General features: G+C 37.1%; 1 protein-coding gene across 1 annotated transcript; it reads right to left on the reverse strand.

Annotated features, from left to right (window-relative positions):
- Positions 1 to 5250: 5250 nt before the first annotated feature.
- LOC121733695 lies at positions 5251 to 5911 on the reverse strand. Its single transcript, XM_042124030.1, has one exon. It carries the CDS (start codon positions 5865 to 5867, stop codon positions 5316 to 5318), a length of 552 nt encoding a protein of 183 aa, XP_041979964.1. The 5' UTR covers positions 5868 to 5911; the 3' UTR covers positions 5251 to 5315.
- Between the last annotated feature and the right edge of the window lie 6491 nt (positions 5912 to 12402).

The raw sequence follows: 12402 nt of genomic DNA on the forward strand, positions 1-12402 counted from the left end.
TTTTTTTTTATGAAATAAGGGGGCAAATGAACAGACGGGTCACCTGATGGAAAGCAACTTCCGTCGCCCATGGACACTCGCAGCATCAGAAGAGCTGCAGGTGCGTTGCCGGCCTTTTAAGAGGGAATAGGGTAATAGGGGAGGGTAGGGATGGGCAGGGAAGGGAATAGAGGAGGGTAGGGAAGGAAATAGGGTAGGGGATTGGGCCTCCGGTAAACTCACTCACTCGGCGAAACACAGCGCAAGCGCTGTTTCACGCCGGTTTTCTGTGAGAACGTGGTATTTCTCCGGTCGAGCCGACCCGTTTGTGCCGAAGCATGGCTCTCCCACGTCTAAATGAGTTTATAAGGCTCTAAATACCGTAAATTCCGGAATCTCCGTAGGGGAAGGGCCTTAAAGCGTGCGCGCTTTCAGAATAAGATATTCATGCGACTACTGGAGTTCATTGACTTTACTTGTAGTATAGCAGAGCTCATAAAGCTACTCCTCGGAGACTCGTCCTGTCTTGTCATAAACACCATATTGCTCTAAATTGTACTCTAGTATATTATTATCCTTTGTGTTCATTGTTTTGCTTAAATCTGACGAAATTGAAAATTAAAGAGAAAATCTGACGTTACAAACAGTTTGCTAGAGTTCTTTTTGAAACCATAATATAAAATTGTACTTTTTGTGTGAACAGAGTTTAGTTCTGCACCATAATACTTAATAAGTATAAAATTACAATACGGCAAACTGAAAATATTAATTCATGTACCTACAAATAAAAATACTATAATATGATTAATTTATTACTTTCTTATTATTCTTGTGTGGCATTTTAAACCGTACAATATTGTAGATACTATACTTACGCAACGTGACCAAAGCCTCCATATTAATTTAAAAAATGCAAATACTCTTTTCACCAGTCCTATTAGAGGACTTGCCTCACACATCTCTATTTCGCCCGTCTAGAACTTCGAAACGAAACCAATGAGTACTGACGCCAACTACCAATCAAATAGAGAACACCATTTCAACCCCTATTTAACTTCTGCTTATCTGTCTTGTCTGTACATTAAGGTGGGATTTCACCAAACACAAATAAAATTGAGTTTTATAAAACTTAGTTCCCATTGAACGCGTTCATGCTGCGACATAAATCTCGTTTTGTTTCGATTGGATTTCACAAACTTCTTTTGATCGCGATTATTAAATCAAGTTTACGTGACTTCACGCGATTGTTACATGTTTTCGTCATTTTAAAGCCTTTTCACGTTAATTTAACTACAAAATAGCAAGAGACAATACATAAACTAACAAACGCATCTGTCAAAACTGTCATCTTGACATTTCTATTGTCTATGTTTTTCGTTCCGCCATGGAACTTCAAGGGCTTGAACGGGTTTTATGACGTTAAACTTCCGAAGTTCAACGTCATAAAACCCGTTCAAGCCCTTTGGGCGTTCAGAAGATAAAACTAGGATTTGTTGTGAACGCGTTCAGTTTATGCTGGTGAAATGCATTTCGATGTTATAATCGCGTTTATACGTTTTGAACCGGTTCAGAGTACTTCGCCCCTAAGTAACCAGCAAGCGGGCTTACTGCCAACAATTAGCTAAGTCGCACCAAATAATTAATGCTGCAGGCGATTCTAATACTAAACGTTCTATAGTTTGACCGTGGTTTGACCTATTTAGAGAATACTTAATTACTACTACTTTTAAAATAAATTTAATTGGTTTACGGACCTAGAAGCTATTAGGTTTCTTAAACCATAGAATATTAATTATACTTAGCGCTAATTATATTAATTTGTATTATAAAAAGGAAAAGTTTGTTTGTATCTGAAACTTCTGCGCAGAGTTTGATGGGGCATAGACGAAGAGTATCTACTCTTGGTCTATCACTAGTAAAGATGTACCCCCTTACTAATAAACGTTGTATAAGCTTTGAATAGTTATACAGTGTTTTGTTCCTGTCACACAAGTGACATTTTTAATTGGATTGAAGAAGATAAAACACTGTATAACTATTCAAAGCTTATGCAGCGTTTATTAGTAAGGGGGATAAGATATTATGCTTTATTACAGGTAAATATACGATTACCGCGGAATAAGTGGTGCTCAAAAAGTGCCAAGCATCTGGTTTTAGTTGCGTACATTCTGATTTAATTATACGCCTGTCGCTTTAATTTTGAACTACGAAGAAAAACGTTGGGGATAGACAAATTTAGGCGTCTCGAAACAAAGAAATATGCATCATTTAATTTTTTTTTCTTTATTTAGAAGCGTTGTCAAACATGACGGTGTCGCTTCATTGGACTAATCTCTAAATGTAAAAAAAATGTCTGCATAACAACATTATAAAATATAATATATAACAACATTACTGAGAACATCCCCGTCGTCGTATGCCAACTTCAACAAATCGGTATAGAGCCATGGATAATTCGGACAAAGGGTAAGACAAGATCGTATTAATGGTGCCAGTGCATTTCAAATCAGATAATACACTCATCAGCTCAAAGCGAAAGTCCTCGTTTCGGTCACACTCCAACAAAATATGAATTACATCCTCAACTACATCACACTGCGTGCAGAGAGGTGATGGAGCTTTTCTCATCATAGGTTCAAACTTATTTAGTGGATTTAATTATTAATGACTGTTTCATAGTCTTTCATAGTTAACTAATACACACAGGACCCTGAAATCGAAAACTTCCTTCTTGTAAGCTATTCAAATTTTGAAATACAATAGAAATTAATCAAATTCAGTTAATTCTCGTAGTCATGCCTTTGTTAAATATCATAACACAAATAGGCTTGTACGAAAGTCGGTATTCAAGCGAAAATTAGATTTGTTTTATTTGTTTTTAACTCGGACCGAATGTGGTGGGATTTTATGTGAGTATTTGAGTTTGGTTTTCGATGCTTTGAGTTTGAAGATACTACATTCCAGCTTGCAGCAGTTGTACAATAGTTGCATGAACTTTCATTTAGCAGGTTATTCAAGAAATTTTAACAGTCCCTATATAGCCTCCCCGAGGCTGATACGTATGGTTGGGCTGATCGCAAAGAAGCACAAACTGTCGATCGGATCGGCCTGAGATTAGTCCTTGAGCAGGGGCGTAGCTACCGCCGTATCAGCCGTATCAATTATACGGGGCCCCCCGCCTATGGGGGCCCCCAAGGTGCGTAAAATATTGTGCGTATTAAAACTGATAAAAAATTATAGAACTTTTATGGGACAGAAACGCCTGTCAGACCTGTCACTATTGTCCATAGAGGCAGAAAATTTAGAAAAACTAAAGTCATCAATCATCAGCTATCAGTGATTTAATTAATTAGTTTGCAGAAAAAAGGCAAGGAGAGTTAATAATATTTAATTTGAATTGTTTTTTAAAAAGTGACAGATAGATAATTATGATGAATAAGTAAATATTTCTTATAATTTTAAGCAAACATTTTTTTCTTTTTTGAGAAATCTTTACCCTTCCTAAGGCCCCCAAACAAATTTTATATGGGGCCCCGCCAAGGTACGCTACGCCCCTGTCCTTGAGGTAACTATAATAATTCATGCACGGTTTTAGACAAGTTCACTGTACACTTCTTTATAAAAAAAGTTATTCCCCAATTTCCGATGTAAAAAGATTTGAACTCATGAAAGTCGTACAAAACACACACACACACATAGTTCGTAGCTCCTAGAGACCCTCAGTTTAAATAGAATTCTTTGCTAGAGACTAGCACCAAATGCGGCATAATTATTTTGAAATACACGCCGAATCACAAAGAAAATTTGAATGGCACGTATATGACTTATCTGCGGAAAGATTTCTTCAGAAAAGGGCACGTTGATACGAAAAGGTTCGCCATCCCTGTCCTAGACCGTAGACGAGCAGATACTTGTTGGTGTGGTTAAAATAGTCTTTTATTTACCTAACCGACTAACGACTTATAGTTCATTGTTAACACATTGCCAAATTAGTAAAGGAAATAACATTATATTGTTGTTATACTGTACTCGTCGATACATGGCGGTAGCGGTCATTGACTCCCTGTCAAAAACTTGTCATTTCCTATACAAAACCACGATTGACACTTCATTGTCAGTCGCTGTTTATATACAAAATTACAAGTTTTTGACAGGCAGTCATTGACTGCTACCGTCATGTTTCGCCGAGTACAGTATAATTACTTTTTTTATATAAAAAAGGGGGGGGGGGGGCAAACGAGCAAACGGGTCACCTGATGGAAAGTAACTTCCATCGCCCATGGACACTCGCAGCATCAGAAGAGGTGCAGCTACGTTGCCGGCCTTTTAAGAGCGAATAGGGTAATAGGAGAGGGTAGGGATGGGAAGGGAAGGGAATAGGGGAGGGTAGAGAAAGGAATAGGGTAGGGGATTGGGCCTCCGGTAAACTCACTCGGCGAAACACAGCGCAAGCGCTGTTTCACGCCGGTTTTCTGTGAGAACGTGGTATTTCTCCGGTCGAGTTGGCCCATTCATGCCGTAGCATGGCTCTCCCACGACTAAATATATAATATATAGATATGTAGGTATATCTTTCTCGTGTCATCGTGACAATTATTATTGTTGTACTATATGCTAGGCATTTGTCATATAAATCAAATCAGAGGGTACCCTCTGAACCGAGGAATACATAAATAATTCAGATAACACGCCTACTAATCTGTTACTATTTGATTATTATTTAACATAGCTTGAGCCAGTAAATATAATTACACAGCTAAATAAAACTCCTAATCGTTTTTTTCACCATTTTAATGGAAGCCCGATTTCGGTGACTATGACTAGTGAAATCCTGATCGATTCTTCTTGAGCATTACATGTTACATGATACACAGGAGCACGCTCGAGGGTGTGGCTCTAAACAGGTAGTCCACAGAGGCGTGACATATCTAGATATACTAATTTAAATATTGACATAGGCACTAGATATTGTTGGCCTAAACAGGCCTCCTAAGTGGGGACTCTGTATAAAATACTGAAGCCTGTTTGCACCATCGGTCTCCCAACTTTAAGTGTTTCCTAGCGTCTCATTTAGAGGGTCATTTTTCTCTTAAATCAAACACGTTTTTAAAAAACTTATGTTTTACAAAAGTTCTTAAGCCCTGGATCCCTGACACACAAAATTTGTGAAATCTTGAAGTATATTATGTACCCCTAATGGTCGCTTAGCGTTAGAACTTAGGAGGCAGTTGGTAAAAAATTTTGACATGAAAAGTAAGACCAGATATTATGATGAGATTGAACTATTATTCTGAATTGAAAAAGTGTATATGTAGATGTTTTTATTCGCTGGTTATTTATTTGCACACCGACATCCCATCTTCGTACTTCAGGTCCTTTATAGAGGTAATGGCTTCGCGTATCTCCGCCTCAGTGGGGATCGTCTTCGCGAAGATGTAGTGCCTCAGGATCTCCTCCTGCTCGTACTCCAGCAGCAGATTGTCGGAGAGCATCTGAGCCTGGACACGGTTGAAGTTGAAGGGTTCGCAGGTGCAGCTGTCGCTCAGAGCGGCCTTGGCCTCGTCAAAGCTGCCGACGATGTCGAAAAGGATCGCTTTGCCCACCCACTTGGTGTTTTGCCAGAGTAGGGCCAAGTTGGGGTTATTTCTTTTGCAGTCGCAGGTTACTCGGTGACCTTCGAAGCCTCTGTACGAGTAGGAGGTTTTGTAGCAGTTGGGAATCGCTTGGGTCGTCTTCGGCCAGACGTACACCAGCTGGTAATCGCCGACGATTTCTGGTCCCTTGTTGTCGGTGATGTCGGCGCTGAACGCGGACGCGACGACGCAGGCGAGCAGGAGTATGGACAGCATGGCGGCAACCGAGTTGACAGACCTCTGATGCCGGAACATTCGCTTGGCCAATTTATAGTTAGCTACTAATCTTTGGTCACGATTTTATGCCAAAGGTCAAACATTGTTTTTCATTTTATTTATGTTAATTTCTTGTATTGGTTCCGTACATAACATATTTGTGGTAATGTTGGGTAGTTTCAATTTAATCATGTATTTGATCCAGTTACTATTATATAATCCTGTATTATCCACATTGGTTGTTAAGTTTTAACCCACTGACGCATAATTTTTCTATTGTGTGTAAGGTTGGGTTGCACCAACTAACTTTAACTATAACTGTAACTTTAACTATAACTTTGACTACAATGCTAAATGTCATTTTTGACAGTTCTCCTTTACCAGCAGCGCCCCCGCCCACGTTCATTTATAACCTTATTGGACCAGCAGCAGCTGTCATCTGTCAATTTCTCCGGTCAAAGTTAAGGTTAAAGTTAAAGCTAAATTTAGCCTTAACTATAACCATAACTTTAATCACGCCTCTGGTGCAACCCACCCTTAGTAAACCATAATATTATTCATAAGTGATTGTGTAAGTTCAATAAACAGATTATGAGTCAGATTTACATAATATGGAACTATCGAATACTCTAAATTCCATGCATATCTCTAAAACGATTTTCGATAACTCTATTAAAACAGATACATTTGACCTTTTATTTGATGATTATTTTATAACTAATTTAATTTGCGTTATTATGATAAAAGGCACCAAGAGGAAAGATTCCTCGTATAATACATATAAATTAAGCAAGTACGATCTATCTCATCAAACTCAAAAAATGTCAATCATTTTTAAAACTTATCTTACTTATTTTTTAAATCTTTACTTCATGTCAGTTCGTACGTCTTATTCAAACTGTGAGTAACTCTGTATTAAATTTGATAAATAGGATAAACATTAACTAAAATATTTTATTGCTTAAGAAGAAATATTTTCATTGGTGGTCATGCTAAACCTGAGTAACATAGTTGCCCAGTTCGTGCCGCCTAGTCGTATTTTTTTGGTCCCTACTAGGTTTACGGGCTATTTGGCCACTTTGTTTTTACTTTTACTGGCCAATGCGTTAAGTTTGGTTCTGAAACAGATTTTCTTGTTTCTATAATATCCCGTGAACATGGAAACAGTAGGTCGGCAACGCACCTGCTCCTCTTCTAATGTTGCGAGTATCCATGAGCGACGGTAGTTGTTTTCCGGCGACCCGTTTGCTCGTTTGCCCCCTTATTTTATATTTAAAAAAATACTCTGACCATGGCCCTCCATAACACGTGGTTGCTTTTGGTGTCACTAGGTATTTAAATAAGTTTCATTAAACCACACTGACCTATAACAAACTAAATTTTGCATTCAAAATGAGGTTCCCAAAAACTGCCCAACCGAAGCTAGGTTGATAAGCACGTCATTATGTTTAGTACAATAGAGTATAGACAACGTTTTATCAATTGGAATAATTTGCCATTTTTAACAAGTAAGGTAATAATTTACCTTAAGAGGATTCCACACCGCCATTTTTTCCATACAAGCGTTGTCCCCTGTTTCCTCCCTGGATAATGCTAGTAGAGTTATAATTTTTTTCCTGAATATCTACGGCCACTAATACAATGTCCCTATGTTTTCTTTTTTTTCATAATTTAATTATTAAATAAGATATGAACGTTCATAAGCCTAAAAAAATGGCCAGATTTTCCGCTGTGTTCAAACGTCCAGAAAACAGATTTGGCTAGATTATACAAAAAAAAGCAAAACATAGGAACACAGCTCAAGCCTTTTTTTAATCTTTAATGAAAAAAGTACTTAAATCGGTTAAGTTTTGGAGAAGGAATCAGGGGACAACGAATCGTTGATTTTCTGGATTTTCTGCAGTTGTCTCTATCGCGTTCTGCGGTATAGGCTTGAGGTAAGGGAGACAGCTATAGATATTACACGTACTTTTTTTCATTTCACTAGCCCCTGGTGTATCCTCTTAATATGGTACGGGTGCCCTTGAACATTTTTCTAATACTATCAAGCTAATTTTTTATGTGAGTAGCTTCATTTTGATAAGACGAACAACATTTTTATCTGCGAAAAATCTTGAAGTCGTAGCTAACAGAAATAGAAAGCATTTCATACTTTTACTTGATGGTCCGAACTCCTAAAATATGGACCTATAAATAATCATAAAAAAATTGATGCCCGCAACCACAGACGTAAAAAAAGTACGGACGTAACCTTCTCTAATCACGAGTGAAGCCTAGTTATGGCCGCCCGTGTAGGACGTGTGCGTGATATGAGGGTTGCCATATAAATCATAAATTTCCCTACTTTTAAATTTTGTAAACTCAGACAAGTTAAATGTATTTTTTATACTTACTTAAACATATTTTTATGTTTTTTTCGCTTCAGAAATGTAAGCGGTTGTTAAAGATGTCATAATGAAAATATTATTTTTATGACACTATAGATAGAAAAAAAACACATGTTACGTACAGAGAAGTATATTATTTACATAACATTATTAGTAATAATGATTATGTACAAACATTTACAATAATAAAATTATTACTAGCTATTTGACCGAGCTTCGCTCGGTATTCGATAAAACACGAATAAAATGACAGTTTCTAAAAATAATTCCTAGCTAGACAGATTTATCGCCCCCGAAACCTATATAAGAAACCTGTATACGAAAAGATATAAGATACTTAAGTCCCGTAACCCGTTTCATCAAACAATCAAGTAATTTTAAATAAATAATGGCTTGTTAAATCAGTTAACGGCCTGTTAGAGCTATCGAGAGTTCTACCATGCGCTAACGTCAAATCAAATCACCTAACATGGTGTTAAATTTATTCCTGGTCTAGAGGTCCATTCAATATTTTCATTCCTACTAGGTCTCAATGACGCTCGGGTGACTACACCAATAGCACCTTCCCTCCCCTACTACTGAAGGAAATCTAAGACAACAATTTTATCTATGGACGCTTCACACCACGTCAGTCTGACCCCGTGCTAAGTACCTGAAGGACTTGTGTTACGGGTACCAGACAACGGAAATATATTTAATACTGTTATACTATACATATATTTAAGATTTTTATTATATGATACACATATTTAATACACACCCATGACCCAGGAACTTTGAAAACTTTTTGTTCCGTCGGCAGGATTCGAACCCGCGACCCCCGGCTTGAAACACCGACAGCCCACCCACTGAGCCACAGAGGTCGTCAAACAACAGTTATATCCACTTTTGTAAATTAAGAAATTAATAGGGGTGTAGACTATTTTTAGGAAATATATTTATTTTACAGATGTACCATCAAGGAAGTTGATTCCTATGCAACTGACAGACCAACGTTATTTGGTCGAATACTTATGTCAATTCAATGTTAATTGTGATCTGTCGGCTGGGTTTGACGTAACGCAACCAAACTACTTATGTCCCCGATTTGCATAGGAATCAACTTCTCTGATAGTACATAAGTATTTTGTTACACCTAAAAATATGTATAAAAAATAAATACACTCTTATTTCAATTAAAAAAATCACTTATTAAATATAAAAAATATTATAAAGTTATTAAGTAAAATATGTCCATTTTCGGTAATTCTATAATACAACTCTCAAAAAAACAATAATTTGTATTAGATTTCGTTTACTGTCTACACCCCTATTATTGTATTCCTGCCTAATTACTGGTCAACAATATGCTAAATACTTACATGACACTAATAAAAGACAATAAAATTAATTATTTGATTATTCAAGAATAATTTAAAATTTTCCCCGGTTTGGGGAAAATTTCCCCACTTTGTTATGGACATTACTGACCTGTTGAAGTTGAATTAATATTTACATTATTTTATCAAAATACTTTAAAAATATGTTATCTTACCTATGAAATATTATTCCTTGATGTTTTTTGTGTAAGGTTGTATTGTTCTTGCACCATTTTACAACACAAGATGGCATATTTATGATTGAATGACAAAGATGTGTCACCGCGATGCAGTCTAATTGCGTAATGGCGGTACGATCGGCTTATTACAGTGCGAGTGTTTGTGCAAGATGTGTACATATGATCGCCTGGGCTTATTAAGGGTGCTTCACTCATTTCTTAATGGCGATCCGTCCGTATTTTTTTTACGTCCGTGCCCGCAACAAACTCGTTTATCACACGAAAACCGAACATTCTTCAGGGACAAAATATATCCTATGTCCTTTCCCGGGACTCAAAGTATATCTATACCAAATTTCAGCAAAATTGGTTCGGTGGTTTGGGCGTGAAGAGGTAAAAGACAGACAAACACACTTTCGCATTTATAAAATTGTGGCTATATGGATATTGGATATACAGTGTGTTAAACACCATCCAACCATCAAATGAGCCAATTTTTTTGAGTTCCCAGGATTGTTCTCATAGAAAAAGTTGTTCATTTTGACGGGCTCATCTGCATAGCTAGCACAAGCACGTAAACAAACGAAAGAAACTAAATTTTGACAGTTTTACCGGAAAAACATCGGAGTAAAAGTTTCTTTCGTATCTCGATATCTTTCGCTTTTGAAAATCTATATGTCAAGCATGACGATCCGCTTTTGACATTTAGTTTCTTGATTCTGTTTTTATTTTTATTATGGCACTTGGCTATAAAACCATGGCCAGTGTCGAATAAATGGCGGCAAATTCAAAAAATCGATGTATAGCAACCCTGTCTATAGCCGGAATTATAGTTTTGATCTACAAACTACGAATAATAAAGTTCCTTAGTTTTTATTATTCGTATTTCGTAGATCAAAACTATAATTCCGGCTATAGACAAGGTTGCTACACGTCGATTTTTTGAATTTGCCGTCATTTACTCGACACTGGCCATGGTTTTATAGCCGAGGTGCCATAATTGAAAAAAAAGAACCAAGAAACTAAATGTCAAAAAAATAATAATTGCCGTTGCTTTAATGGTTGCTATGGAAAGAGTTTCTTGCCTTTGTCCACTGAAACTCAAGTCGATGGGTGGGGCCATGCTCGGGAATAAGATATGTAGACATGGGAAAAAAACTGCCATTACTTTCTTCCGAAGAATCGACTGGGAAACCCCGTGCTAGCTACGCTGATGGTTTCAAGGATAACGGTGCTTACACTAACACACTGTATACAGAAATCGATTAGATAAAGCAGTTTATATACCAGCATTATAAATTTAAAATTTTGATAATAAATAAAGTGTAACTATAAACAATATGTAACTAACCCTAAACCATCTCAACTTGTCTTATTGTATAAGTAACGACCTATGATAGCCAGTAATCTGTTAAAAGCATAAACCTATAATGCTACGACAGTATATATTAAGTCTATGGTTAAAAGTAAATTTTTACTTTTAAAACAAACGAACTTCTTATACTCCAACTTTTTAGTATCGGAGGATCTGTAATCACTGCCAATTTACTTTGATCAATGTTAATAAGGAAAGGTTATTTTTATTGACACTAAAATGTTAGCGATTTTAACAGATGGAACAGCAATTATTGCCAATTTTTTTTATGAAATAAGGGGGCACACGAGCAAACGGGTCACCTGATGCAAAGCAACTTCCGTCGCCCATGGACACTCGCAGCATCAGAAGAGCTGCAGGTGCGTTGCCGGCCTTTTAAGAGGGAATAGGGTAATAGAGGAGGATAGGGATGGGAAGGGAATAGGGTAGGGGATTGGGCCTCCGGTAAACTCACTCACTCGGTGAAACACAGCGCAAGCACTGTTTCACACCGGTTTTCTGTGAGAATGTGGTATTTCTCCGGTCGAGCCGGCCCATTCGTGCCGAAGCATGGCTCTCCCACGTCTATCCACGTTGATATTTTCTAAATTGAAAATATCAACAATAATTAATACATGGTATAATATTGTAGGTATAAGGTATTGATCTTGATACGGAAAAAATAAAATATATAAGTTTGTGGATAAATATCACCAATTAATCCACTTACTGTGTAACCACAGAATAGATAATAGTACAAGTAACTAGAATATTCTCCAATACTAATTCAGTCCACTATCCTCATAAACTTTCAACAATATATTCCAAACTAAAGTAAATATTATGTACATAGGCGATAATTTCTCAGACACAATATAAGCCAACAATAACATTCCTATATGAATATTCGAAAGTTAATAGTTTGTGTATCCCCTGTTTAAATTAGAAAGAAAAATATAATAGTCTTAGGGCCTGTTTCACCACTTCCTGATAAGTGACGAATAGGCTATTCACCAATTAACTTTACAAATCAAGTATGGAGAATCTGTCAAAAAAATTGGTTGACGCCTGAGCCTAGTGCCCAAACGCTTGGGTTTTGCCACGTTGGTTGTAGATTTTTCCCAGATAATATAACCTAAAATGATGTTTGATGTTGCCAATGCAAGCAGATCAGTCAGTTTTCTGATAGACGTAGCCATGCTTCGTATAGGCATTAACGAATTTGAGCCTGCACCTCTCGCCAGTCTTGCTAGTCATTCGACCCAGTGGGTCACAAGAGTAATGGTCCTTATAAAG

This window comes from Aricia agestis, chromosome 14 (assembly GCF_905147365.1).
Source record: "Aricia agestis chromosome 14, ilAriAges1.1, whole genome shotgun sequence".
NCBI lineage: Eukaryota > Metazoa > Arthropoda > Insecta > Lepidoptera > Lycaenidae > Aricia > Aricia agestis.

Bases quoted from the DNA above. Each gene is read 5' to 3' on its own strand.
- LOC121733695 (XM_042124030.1), bottom strand. From the start codon at position 5,867: ATGTTCCGGCATCAGAGGTCTGTCAACTCGGTTGCCGCCATGCTGTCC.